Genomic DNA, 14,353 nt, shown 5'->3' on the forward strand with positions numbered 1-14,353 from the left:
GATTTACAATAATTTCTGAAAGATTTTTTTTTCCTGAAACGTAACATTTAATCCTGTGAATTTGAAACAAGTGGTAAAACATTTAGTGAACCCTGAAACTGGTATTTGTGAATAGGAAGTCACACATAGTTAAAAAGTTAAAGAAGGCACCATGCAGACACCCAGTTTTAAATTGAAAGCTGAATAATATCATTTTTATTTGAAGGGATGCCCAAAAGTATTTAAGGGTGCCATATTTAAAGATCCAAAGTATTTGCACGGATGAAGATTTTATTAAATAGTCATTTTTTGGTCTGCCAGCAAAAACTCTTAGACTAAAAGAGTGAAATTCATAAACATCAGACTCTCAGCTGATAAGGAGTCTTACCATAAAGTGCTTAGCAGGAGCTTGACAGTTTGAGGTTGGATTGATACGTTACATGCTTGTTTGCTTATAGTAATTTTGCCAACCGTGTATTATATTTACTCCAAAATTTGGAGATAATTTCCAGTGGGATACAGCCTGCACCTGAGTTATTATGGGATTCACTAAAATACACATGCGGTGTATCATTGGCTGGAAGAGCACCTGAAAAAAAACGGAGCATAGTTGTCACTGCATATCAAGATTAATGAAATAATGACAACTTGATATAATCTTTTCCTGTTTGAAATTGTTTTGTTTATGGACCCTGTGCACAAAAAAAAAAAAAACAAAAAAAAAAAACAACTTCACAGTCGTACATGGACATCTTTCACTGTATGATTTGATGTGCAAAGTGATGTACAATGTCATAGTTTCAATAGTACTGGAGCTCTCTGTGAAACACCTGCAGACTGCTGTCCAACAGATCTGTCAGATTTGCACAGGCAGTGTTTGACTTTCAAGGATCCACCTGCTATGTGTGACTACCACACCCTGAATACTCTGGCGTGTAGGTGGACAGCAGTAAAGCTGAGCTGGACTGACAGTAACATTCATGACATTCATAAGAGCTGAATGATCAAGGCCAGTCCCAGCACATTCTGCTGTACCTTGAATACCAGCAAGGAACTGTGTATCTACTGTATCTCTCTATCTATATCTATCTGTATCTATGTGTGTATATAAATATATATATAAATATCAGTAAAAATTAGGACTGTACACTAGGTCCATTGCTGATTCTCGATATAGCTTTTGTTGCTTTCACAACTCTAGTATATCTCAAATCTTGTTTTCAGTGAGGACAAAAAATGCTTTCATTCACCTGCAAATTCCAACTCTGAATGAAACCTAAGTGTCAAATATCAAGGCATCTCTATCACCAATAGACTCTTTTTCCAAACCCGTGTTGACAAATTGAAAAGCATGACAGATTAAACAGGAGCTTTAAACTCTTTTTTTTTTTTTTTTTTTTTTTTTTTTTTACAGAAATAAATGGCGCTTTAACCTTGAGGATGAGAAGACGATTGTCCCTCCTTTTCTTGACGAGGATGATGAAATTTACATGCACACTGCAGCTTCAGACGTTAAGCCACTGGAGGCAGTTTATCACTCTGACCTGCTGTATATATTACGGGGAATAACTTCCACAGACATCATTGCCTCTTGTATCAATTTGATGGCAGGGGATCATTCAGTATAAGAGGAGAGCAGCATTGCCCTCTATTTATTTAAAAGCCCCTCCCACACAGAAATTGCCTCACTGCTGCTCCTTATTTGAACATTATAGATCAACTCATAGCAGTGGCTGATCATGGGAGTGATTATTTTCAGAGGCTCTGCAGGTTGGAAAGTAAAGAAGTCTGCTTTGACTTTTTATTTGACTTACAAACCAAAGTACAAACATAGACCAGGCTGCACCTGGTTGGATGCCAGACACTTCTTCCTTTTTAACAGCTGTTGGCAACCGGCATGTGAGGTGGATTACTACTGACTACTGCTCCGGAGTCTCCACTGCGGAAAACTCTCTCCATAGTGCAATGGACAGATGAATATTGGGATTTCTAGGTTCGGCACCTCCCAGGAAATGGAAATAAAGTGACTGTTAACCCTAAAACAACACCTAAACCATAAATCATCTGGACCCTAAGACTGTAGCTCACACAGATTTTTAACCACTAAGGTCCAAGCATGTAATCCATGGAGATAGTATTTCTGAAATGGTAAATGCAGATGTGGTCAATGACACAGTGAATGTAGTAAATTTCAGAAAATGTTTTTGGACAAACACGCGCGCTGTACTTTCTGCCATTCACCCGTCGGCCTTCACCGGGACTGGGAGAAAAACGTGTCGTGAGGATTCAAAGCCATAGAGTTACCCTGCACTTTAAGCCACAAGTTACACATTTGTATCTGTATTTTGTGTAAATAAGCCTTAAGAAGATAATGTTCTTGTTTTCATAAAGTTGAGCTGCTATTACTTCTTAGATTCCTAATGCAGGGATTTGATCAGTGCCATTAATGAAAGCACTTTGTTTCTGTTACGAAAGTGGTCCAACACTGCTGTCAAAAAAAAAACTGTAAAAACACAAAATCAGTGCTTTATCCTTTAACATTTAATTGGCAATTTCCACTGTATGTGCTGCAGGTCTCCTTTTATAAAGTAATGAAGCAACCCGAGCATAAGAAACCTAATCTGGGATTCTTACACTTGAGAGCCATATCTAGATAAAATAATTTGTCCACATAATGCTGAAATTTGCAGCTGGGGACTATATTTGCAGCTGACTGACCACCATGCATGGTCTAATGTATTGCTCCATTCTTTTGATGGAGAATAATCTAAGGGGATTGACAGCATTGTGAATATTTATGTTGTGTTCAGAGGAAACATTTTCTTTCTTTTAATATTTTAAGACTGCTTTTCACTAAAACTGACAGCAGATGTTCAGGACTTGGTCTCCTTGAAGAATCAGCCCCAATCAGCCAAACAAAAGCCGCCCCAGTCCACGCTTTATGCCCCCTGCGCCTTATGCATGTACAACAGCTCGATGGCAGCTTTTAGTTGATCAACTGTCATGTCCCACAAACCGTCCTCATCGACTCCGTGTGCCTCAGCGATGCCACAGTCCCTGATGTGCTGCGGCATGCCGCGCCAAACACACACAGAAAAGCGGCGAGCGCATCCTCAATGTTCCGCTTGGTGTGCGCCGCCGAGCCTGCAGCTTCTCTGATGACATTTTGACTCTGCCCTCTTCCTGTATTTTCTCCTGGCCATGTAGCTGTCCACGCTGGGCCATCTCTCCCTATTTCATGCCTTTCTGCTGACAGTGGATTTAGTGGGCACATGCGGCGACAGGCTGAGCACTTGCGCGGTTCACAGAGTCACAACAACTATAGCGATTCTGGATTTCCTACTATGGACACTAATCGAAACTTAATTGAGTTTCCGTCTTGAAAAATAAACACGATGGAGGCGAACGTGAACGATGCAGATTCGTAGGAGGGCAATAACTATGAAAAATGTCGTCTAACATGTTTCTGACACATCATTCCCCGACGTTTGGTTGAAATCTAATCAGCAACATCTGGGATATGGTGCAATATCAGTAAACAAATGTTGTAGTGCTCCCTTTAGGCTAATCAGTGCAATTTTAAAAAATGCCAGAATGGAGCAAAGAGGCGCACTTCGCTCCTCAAAGGACTGAAGCTTCATCTGCATTCGAGTCGCCTTGGTCAAGACTTTGCAACATCAATAAAGATTTTGAGACAGTTTTTCTCCTCTTTCTTGCAGATACTCTTACAGATACATGCCCAGATAATACTCTATATTCTTCAATTCTTTCAATTTGATGTTTCAGTCTTTTGTTAATGTTAGATTAGCAACATAGCCATTACAAATTGCATGACTGCTGCATGCCAAAGTTTAAAACACACACTACAACTTTTTACCCATATTAAATTTAAACTGACTACATTATTAACATCAATTCTTCCATGTTAGCCAACCCCATAAAGTACATTTCATATTATCAGGTTTAAATTATCATCAAAGTCTCAGTCGGTGCCATGAAAAAAGCATTACAACTCTCTGCAATGGAAGTGAGAAAAGAATAGCAACTAGTTTATTTAACTTTCAGTGCAGGATGAGGGGTCTTTGAACATTTATCACAGCCTCTCGGAAATACCTGTTTTATTTTTCCTGATTAGGGTTTTTAAAAACTTTCTTCGTCTTTAAAGACACTGGTCATTAATTCTCATTTTCCTGCTCTATTAACCCTTTTTCTGATTAGTTCTTGATATATAGGGCCATTAGGAGTATTATTCAATGGCTTGCTAATGCTAGCCATTCAGCTGCTTGGACGGGACTCGAAGCCATTCATACGCATCTTGCTCTGACAATATAAACTCATCAGGCCCGTGCAGTGATTGACTCTCCCTCGATTGGATCTGAGAGGTAGTCACTCGATTGATGATGAGCAAACGGACGCCCATTGATTGGGAAGGTTGCAGGTGCTAATCTGTAGTGGGATAAACATGATCATTAGTGGATGTGACTGAGGATGTTTCCTGAGCGCTGTCTTTGGTATCTGCTGAGGAGTGCTGGAGGGAAAGTTTGTGTGAGGAGGCCCTGAGAGAAGTAAACACAATCATTAAATCCTGTCTAGTTTTAAGGAGAGGGATGACTCGCCCCTTTAGGCCCTTTCCAAAGAGGCGCCAAGCAAGCTCTGATGTGATTGAAGTACACTCAAGAGCTAGTTTAGAGGAAATGAAAAACCACGGGAAATGACTCTCAACTTCCAAGTTCTATGACGTCCTTAACAATGAACCCCAAACGACTTCAAAAAGATCTGGTCCACTTTCCTATAATTGCTCCTGTCCGGAGGGATACCTTATTTCAAGAGTAGTTCAAGTACGTTTGCTTTAATCTTCAAAGCTGAAACTCAAGTTGAAAAAAGCAAACCAATACATATGCATGCACATGCAAAAAAGATATACTGACAGTTAAGACAAAATCTATACTGATATATATAGGTTTTGTCCTTTCCTGGTTTTAAAGTCTGCATTACAGTAAAAAGATGCAATTTTCTGACCTTATTAGACTGTTCCAGCTGATCTAATATTTGTTTCTACCCACTTGGTCATCTCCACTTTACTAATGATTGTTTGTTAAAAATCTCTTGTGTGTGAATATGTTATGAAAGTCCTCCCTACAGCATAATATACTGAGATGTTCAGTCAAAGAAATTGGGATGTTTGATTTTGTCCATATTGCCCAGCCCGACTATTTCCTGTCCAAAGAGGTTGAGCTCCATTTTGACGAGAAGTAACCTGCCTTAGATGTTGCTGAAGGACAATTTCCAACGAAGAGGACTCTCACAGTGCTAAGTGCTCCCATTTCAAACTGTAACGACTGATCAAAGTCCACATCTGCAATTATAACAGTCCAGCAGACGGTGAGATATTTAAGTTTCAATTTTTCTGAATGGCACATGGGGCCGCTGGAGACGCCTGGAGCGGCTCACATGTGCCCGAGGCCTGAGCCCGACTGGAGCACTGCCACAGTGGGGGAAAAAAAAAAAAAAACACAAAAAAAAAACTTTTGAAAAGCAAAGCACCTTCACTCACACACACACACACACACACACACACACACACACACACACACACACACCAAATAGCAAAATAGCCAGCTATTGTACTTTTCCACAGCAATTACTGCTCCTAACTGTAATAACCTTTTTTTTTGGGTCCAGCTCGGTTCATAGGGGAGTTGTGAGAAGCTCACACTCTGAGGCATTTCAAAAGCTCTTGGTGTTTTACTTTTGCAATATTTCGACTTATATTTTTTGTTTTCTTTGCTCTCTTTCCATTGTTTTTTTGGTATTGTTGTTATTCTTTTGTCTTGCTCAGCCTTTCAATTCCTCTTTTTTATGACTGACATGTTTTGTTGTAGTTATCAAAGCACTTTCTACTGCAGTACACTGTACAGTATATGGAGCATGTGCTACACTAACAATGATTGATTAATGTAATGATTAAAGAAAAGCACTGAAGTTCAACTTTAGTACACTACCAGTGAAAAGTTTGGACACACCTTCTCATTTAATGTTTTTTCTTTATTGTCATGACTATTTACATTGTAGATTGTCACTGAAGGCATCAAAACTATGTATGAACACATATGGAATTATGTAGTAAACAATAAAGTGTGAAATAACTCAAAACATGTTTTATATTTTAGATTCTTCAAAATAGCCACCCTTTGCTTTGATTGCTGCTTTGCACACTCTTGGCATTCTCTCGATGAGCTTCAAGAGGTAGTCACCTGAAATGGTTTTCCAAAAGTCTTGAAGGAGTTCCCAGAGGTGTTTAGCACTTGTTGGCCCCTTTGCCTTCACTCTGCGGTCCAGCTCACCCCAAACCATCTCGATTGGGTTCAGGTCCGGTGACTGTGGAGGCCAGGTCATCTGCCGCAGCACTCCATCACTCTCCTTCTTGGTCAAATAGCCCTTACACAGCCTGGAGGTGTGTTTGGGGTCATTGTCCTGTTGAAAAATAAATGATGGTCCAACTAAGGACAAACCGGATGGGATGGCATGTCGCTGCAGGATGCTGTGGTAGCCATGCTGGTTCAGTGTACCTTCAATTTTGAATAAACCCTCAACAGTGTCACCAGCAAAGCACCCCCACACCATCACACCTCCTCCTCCATGCTTCACAGTGGGAACCAGGCATGTGGAATCCATCCGTTCACCTTTTCTGCATCTCACAAAGACACGGCGGTTAGAACCAAAGATCTCAAATTTGGACTCATCAGACCAAAGCACCGATTTCCACTGGTCTAATGTCCATTCCTTGTGTTTCTTGGCCCAAGCAAATCTCTTCTGCTTGTTGCTTTTCCTTAGTAGTGGTTTCTTAGCAGCTATTTGACCATAAAGGCCTGATTCGCGCAGTCTCCTCTGCACAGTTGATGTAGAGATGTGTCTGCCACTAGAACTCTGTGTGGCATTTCTCTGGTCTCTGATCTCAGGTGCTGTTAACTTGCGATTTCTGAGGCTGGTGACTCGGATGAACTTGTCCTCAGAAGCAGACGTGACTCTTGGTCTTCCTTTCCTGGGGCGGTCCTCATGTGTGCCAGTTTCGTTGTAGCGCTTGATGGTTTTTGTGACTGCACATGGGGACACATTCAAAGTTTTTGCAATTTTGCGGCCTGACTGACCTTCAGTTCTTAAAGTAATGATGGACTGTCGTTTCTCTTTCCTTAGCTCATTGGTTTTTGCCATAATATGAATTTTAACAGTTGTCCAATAGGGCTGTCGGCTGTGTAGTAACCTGACTTCTGCACAACACAACTGATGGTCCCAACCCAATTAAGAAGGCAAGAAATTCCACAAATGAACCCTGACAAGGCACACCTGTGAAGTGAAAACCATTTCAGGTGACTACATCATGAAGCTCACTGAGAGAAGGCCAAGGGTTTGCAGCGCTGTCAACAAAGCAAAGGGTGGCTACTTTGAGGAACCTAAAATATAAAACATAGATAGATAGATAGGTATACTTTATTGATCCCAGACTGGGAAATTCACACCTATCTATCTAAAACATATTTAGAGTTATTTAACAATTTTTTCTTTGCTACATAATTCCATATATCCTGCTTCATATATTTGATGTCTTCAGTATCTACAATCTAGAAAGTAGTAAAAATAAAGAAAAAACACTGAATGAGAAGGTATATCCAAACTTTTGACTGGTAGCCTAGTGTATGTTAACATCATGGACTTAAAACTAATACTTTGTCACCCAAAGACCTGAGTAACAAACTTACCATCAAAAAGTCCCTATAGAGGAAGATAGTAAAAGTCCCTGTTTCATATTTTGGAACAAATGTATTTATTGATTATTTTACATATAAGATGTGCAATGGATGGTTTGAAAAAAAATCTACCTTTAAAACTAATGAAATCAAATTCTGGTTTAGAGATTTATAGCAAGTGGGAATTTACAGTTAGAGAAATAACTTTTAGTTGGCAACTTTGAAGAGATTTTTCTCCCCCAGGCTAATTAAATCAAACTCCAAATTCAATCAAACTTTGAAACAAATATCCTGATTATTATGGAAGGAGATTTTTCCTTTAACAGCTACTGTGCTAAAAAAAAAAAAAAAAAAAAAAAAAAAAAAAAAACTTATGTCACTACTGTTTCAATATTTGAGAATTACGATATAAGAAATTTAATTAAGATGAAGGGATTTAATAATTCCATTTTCATATTGCAGTTGCATTATTTTAATATACTTTATTGCATAGAAAAATACTCTGGAACAGGCCAAAGCTGTTTTCGCAGAGGATCAGTGGCTTATGCACCTTTATTTATCAGGCCGTGGCGGAAAATATTACTCGGTGTATTTGTCTGTGTGCTGCAGCCTGAGGTCCCAAGAGAGACTTTCTGCTGACTATTCCTAAAAACCAGAGATGTATAAGAAAGCAAAAACCTGCAGTTAAACACTTGACTCTGTCAGGGCTTTAAGCCGACTGCTTCAGGGCTTTGTCACCACTTCTGCTCTTTCTCCATCTCTGCCCCTCCGTCCTTCTCCCCCTCACTCACATTGTCTGTAACCTTTGATGAAACGTTCGAACGCTTCGACAACGACGCTGTTTTGTCTGAGAGTGAATCTGCTCCGGCTGATAAGATTTACAGACAAGTAAGGAAGATGCGAGTCTCGGATTAGAGAGGTGTTTAACGTCCTGATGGCAAGAGTTTGCCTCCCAATGCATCCCTCAAAGTCTTGACATTATCATTCGTTGGTTTATCTTAAGTGCATATTGTCAATTTTTAATCTAAGAGTATTTTCTGTCAAATCAGTCGTTCCAGTGTTCAGAGTATCAGAGTTATTTGCAAAGACTGTATTAAAAAATCAGTCATTGTTCAACTACAATAAAAGGATTCACAATTTCTATAAACCTTTTAGCTTTTCTTTATTGGTCTAGCTCTGGAGATTTACTCGGCATAATATTTGATTAAAAGTGTCCATGCTGCTCTGTCTTGAAGTTATTGGTAATTAATTTGTAGTTACAGGGAAAGTCATCAAACTTATTCAGTATCATAAAACTCCAAATCAAAAGTTTTTACCCTTGTTAAGCCGCATTATAAATTAACAGCACAGTTGATTGTTAAGCCCTGTCTTTTCCACTGCACTCTGTTATGAAAAAAAAGGAGAACGTTTATGTGTGAGTTGATTAATCTAATGGGCGGCGATAAAAGTATCCATTTTGATTTGCTGGCATCACTTCCAGGAAAGTCTCACTTGAGCTCACAGGAGAGGCCCTTTTCAGATTATTTCTTGAAGTGCTCTGATGAGATTATTGCAATGCTCCACAAACAAAATGTATGGCGGCTGTTTCAATCAACTGTGTTTTTATGGTGCATGACTGGAAGAAGACAAGCGGGAGAGAGAAAGGGAGAGAGGGAGAGAGAGAAGGGAGAGAGAGAGAGAGAGAGAGAGAGAGAGGTGAGAAAGTAAAGCAGTCACAACAAAACTCCACACAAGCAATACCACAGAGGCCATAATGATGTCAAGGTAACAGCATACTGTAAGGAGGAAAACATTTGGCAAGCAAATCGCAGCACAAAAAGTCTCTCCATCACTCAGGCACTCTGGCAGAGAAATGCAAAAGGCTTGACAAGGCAAAAAAGAAAAGACCGGTCAAGACAGAACGCTGTCATTTGCAAGGGCATGGGGACAGCACGGTGATTTAGGAGATAGAAAGAAAGCATGGGAGCGCTTTAATTTGAAAAAAGGCTTGAAGGAAGAGGAGTAAACTGAAAAGGAATCAAGGGCAGTGTTGCAGTCAATGACGTTTCTTCCTTCAGCATTCTCTGAGAGGAAGAGGGGAGAAGGTTAGGCAGCCTGCTAGAACCTAACATGGGCGAGAGAAGAAGGGGTTGCAAAGAAAATAAATAATAAAAAAAAAAAGCTTTCATGAGAGCCCAGAGCCCTGCAAATGCATAATACATTGAAAACTGAGAAGAGAGTGGCTGCAAAAAGACAGAATTCACCTAGATGGTGTCAACACAATTGTCAACTAGCAGATATTTCACATCTCATAATGATGGAGACGGCTTCAATACACCAACCTGAATTCGTGCAGCAGAAAATACTTTGTTTCTGTTTAACCTGGACTACATTCTGAGATTATTGGAATTAATACATCATTTTTGACTGCAAATGCTGAGATTTTGAAACGCATTATTCTTCCTCATTGGACGATTGCAATATAGACTGTTTGTCCTGGATTGTATATTGTTTGGTGTTGTCTTTTTTGTTTTTTGTTTTGATCATTTTGCCGTACTTTGACCTCTTTTTTTTCCTTGATAGTGTGCAATTTTGTAGTAATCCTCCTCACTTGAGCTTTTTAAAATTGCACATCTGAGACTGTGTCCATTCTACTGGATGTGTGAAAATATTCTCCCCATAATCGTACTACTTTCCACACACATTTTGGCTGTGAAATGTTGATATTTACTCCTTTATTTAATTAAAATGCGGTACAGTTAATATGCAATTATGATGCAATAAATTGCTATGGGACTGGTATCAGCTGCGTTCGGTAACTGGTATTGAAAGGCAGTAATTGGAGAATCCGTAGTGTGTGTTATTGTCTGCATGAGTGAGGAAATTAGTCAGCGTGAGAAAATACAGAGAGAGGGAGAGAAGTTAATAGACAGAGTAAATGAGTAAATGAGAAAAAGAGAAAGTGATTCTCAGGTGTGCCAGGTTCATATTACTGAAACGGAGATGTTTGCAAAATCCTCTGGCTGTTTCTGCCCCTGGTGTTCTCAGCATGACAGATTTTCACATACTTCCTGCCTACGCTCCTTTACTGGCTGTTTGGCTAAAAAGCTCTCCTGTGTTGCTTCTCTCCAAACAAACATATTAAGGGCGAGGCGCTTTCTCCCTGTCTTCCCTCTCCTGGGCTCTTTCCCACGATGCACCGCTGTTCGCTAACAAGAGAGGACAGCCAATCGAAGTGACCCGCCTTAAGCTTGCTGTTCCCGGTCTTGTTTTCTATTTGAAAAGCAGCACACACTCTCACAGGCCATTTAGCCAATGCAATAATGACAGAGGCAAACACTTGCTCGATCCAAAGCAGCACAAATGGCTGTGGTAACAGGCTCGGAGAAGCAAGGAAAACAACAACACTGAAACAGCTCTGCTTTGTTTTTTTCCATGTGCGAGCGTGGGACTCTGCAGGGGGACGTGCACATGGGAGCAATGAAAGAATAACATTTCAACAATACACATGTCTGCATGCGCGTGTGTGTTTAAGCGTGTGTGTTCTTATTTCAGAGTATGTGTATTATGGCATTGCATGCTGTATACTTCAAAGCAGGAGTGTTAAGTGTTTGTATTTATGCACACAGGCGTGTGCATGTGTGTTATCCCAAATGGCCCGCAGGGCTCGGAAATGAGAAAGCATCCTGCGCATCCAAGCGTTCTGTCTCTGCAACATTAAGCATAAGACTCAAAGATACAGAGAAAATGCGCTGCAAGCAACATGGGCCCGCCGAAGCCACGCACTTTGAAAGCTGAACTGCATAACCTCAGCATAAGGACAACCAAGACCAGTCTGACTGAGGCTGGAATAGATGTGTGTTGTGTATATTTGCTTACATGACTGTCTGAGTGTCAGTCTTTCATCTAAAAGGACACAAGCTTAACTATCCATGCCCAAACATTCTGCTTGTGATGCATTTTAGTCCAGAGTTCTAAAGTGCTACCACACTTGTATCAGGCGGAGGAAAAGCAGCAGAAAAGGGGAGGATAAAGAGAAACAGAATGGTGTTTTAAAGGAAAATATTCATCCTAAACAAAATTTCAAAGTGTTCAAAAAACAGGTGATGTCCATTGAGTCACACATGGGTCCTTGTTTGTGTTCTGAAACTACCTCAGATCTTCCACATAAGTTTCTGGTCTACAACCTCACGACACCCAAACCCAAATAACTACGAAATTAAAATTAGGCCAAGTCAACTGAGTGAGATTCAATACAGACAGCAGACTACAGACTACCCTTTTATTAATTCACTGTGATAATTGCCTACTTCGATTTTGTGCTGACATTTTGCTGCTTGTTTTTTTTTTTTTTTTTTTTTTTGTAAATATGATGCTGTAATTGTGCAGTCTTTGTTACATGTTGGCTATAAATAACCAATACAGCATTTAAATCTGACCTGCAATTTAATTAATGCAAACAGCAAACTGCTCTGTGGTTGTGAGTAACATCTCTGTTCTGCCTTCCTGGTATTTTATTTTTTTTTTTTTTCATGCAGGACTCTAACTGCTGATGTATTTCTGGGCCCATTCTTTTATTTGGTGGTGTATTTTTTTCATTCCCGTGGATAAATGGCCAAACATAGACGATGTGACCTCACATCGAGATACTTTGGCACAGCTTCAATGGAGTTTGATAGCGAGGGTTGTCTTTCTGAACTCTCTATTTCTCACCAACTCTCAACAATCATTCAGAAAGAAATCCATCAAATTTCTCCTCTGACAGTTGCCTCGATAGACCAGGATGCAGTGCAGGCGCCAGATATGCATTTCGAGCGACGACTTGCTTTTTCTTGACTGGGAAAAATGGCTCGCTTGCTGTCACTGTTTCCAACGCCACTGCTCTCTCCACTTGCAAGGATGCTGACAATGCAGCGAGTTCAGGAATGTTTACTGGGAATTGTCAGGGGGCATACTGGGAAATGATATGTAAGAGTGCAAGAGTATCCACGGCTAACTTTGACACGCTTTTACCTGTAATGTCGGGCTTCTGGGGCATGAAGAACTGATAGAAGGTGGGCTCCGACAGGCCCTTCACGTTGCGCGCTGTGATCTCCACTTCGTAGCGCGTGTTCCACTGGAGCGGCTGCAGCATGGCGAAATCGTTTGCTCCTGGAACCAGCTTGGTCATCCACTGTTCTTCTTTATCCTGAGAGGACGGGGAGGTAAAAGGCAGCGAGACAGGACAAAAGAAAGGGAGACAGGGTAAAAGAGAGTCCTACATGTGGATAAAACAAAAAAAAAAAAACAACACCCTTGCATACATTACAACTTTAATCGCTGATGCTCTACATTTCATTTCTGTCTGCAAACATCAAAGAAGAGCAGAGGAAGAGCGTGCTGTTTCACTTGATAAACAACGGCTTAGCCTTTATGTTTAATCTGGGGATTGTGCGAGTTATTGGAATCAGAGATGGAAGCACCGTTGTGAAATGCACACAGATGCACATGTATGGGTAAAGAGAGCGGCTAATTCTCTAATTCTCACCGTGACTTGCAATGACTTCCCTGATACCCCTTTCATTCTTCTCTATTTTACTGCCACTCTGCTTCTTATCCTTCTGTCTTTGTCTTTCTTTGCTGCTGTCTTTCTTTGCTCCTCTCTGTCTTTATCTTTGTCTTTTTATCTGTTGTTGTCTCTGTCTGCATTCTCTTTATCTCTTTCAGTCTGTTATTGCCTCTTTCTGCCTTTGTCCCTTTCTGTCTTTCTTTGCTCTTTCTTTTGGTCTCACTCTATTTTCCCTTCATCGCTTTCTGCCTTTGCCTTTGTCTCTCTGTGTCCCTCTCTTTGTCTCCTGTCTTTCTTTCTGTCAAAATGCATCCCTCTCAACATTCTTCATCTGCTTCCCTCCCACCCTCTTCCCTGCTCTACTTGCTCCTTCACCTTTGTTGAGGCTGACTGCAAACAAAGTGATGGAAACCGAGGCGTCAGGCAGAGAGCTGTACATTGACAGCATGCCAAATGTACTGTATACTTACCGTTTTAGCCCCTGGGCACCTTTTCCTCCAAATGTCAGAGGACAGAGAACAGTGGAAAATGGGCTTTTCATATCATGGCTCAGTGTCAAGAATTACAAAGTCAAGGTCCAAGCCATGGATATATGAGAAAATGTTCAGGGATAGAGAAGTACCTGTGATGTAGCTATAAAGGTGATGTGTGTGTCTTTCCCGTACAGTAGGTGTGTGTGCGTCTGTATGTGCGACTGCACACCAACATGCATGTGCGCAGGTCATTGTGTGTACAGACTGTCGTTGCATTTGCCCTTGGTGTGTGTGTGTGTGCCCTTCCATGACGATACACTTGTGTGTTTGTGTGTTCACGGTGGCAGACAAGGCCGGGGGATTACTGGGGCGTGGAGGATCTGTCTTTTTCCCGCTGCATCGGCTTCTTACGTGACCTTCAAAGGCCTCGCTGTGAGTTCCCGACCCTCTTTTCCACAGCATGTTTCATCTGCAACAGTATTATTCTAAATCGCTGTCACTTTTTCAATGAGACAGAGAAATGCCTGCTTGGACACATTAGCATCGGGGAGATAGAAGATTTGGACCAGTTCAAATCCACTTAGTCCTGTGGAGAGTTTTTGTAAGGCTGCCATCTATTTTAATTCGTA

General features: G+C 40.8%; 1 protein-coding gene across 1 annotated transcript in view; it reads right to left on the bottom strand.

Moving 5' to 3' along the window:
• Positions 1-14,353, bottom strand: part of ncam2 (neural cell adhesion molecule 2) — a 310,228-nt gene that overhangs the window by 17,147 nt on the left and 278,728 nt on the right. The window contains exon 15 of the mRNA XM_030066462.1: positions 12,717-12,891. Coding sequence (XP_029922322.1) covers positions 12,717-12,891 — 175 coding nt within the window. The remainder of the gene's footprint in view (positions 1-12,716; positions 12,892-14,353) is intronic.

Source organism: Myripristis murdjan, chromosome 2 (genome assembly GCF_902150065.1).
Source record: "Myripristis murdjan chromosome 2, fMyrMur1.1, whole genome shotgun sequence".
In the NCBI taxonomy this organism is placed as follows: Eukaryota; Metazoa; Chordata; class Actinopteri; order Holocentriformes; family Holocentridae; genus Myripristis; species Myripristis murdjan.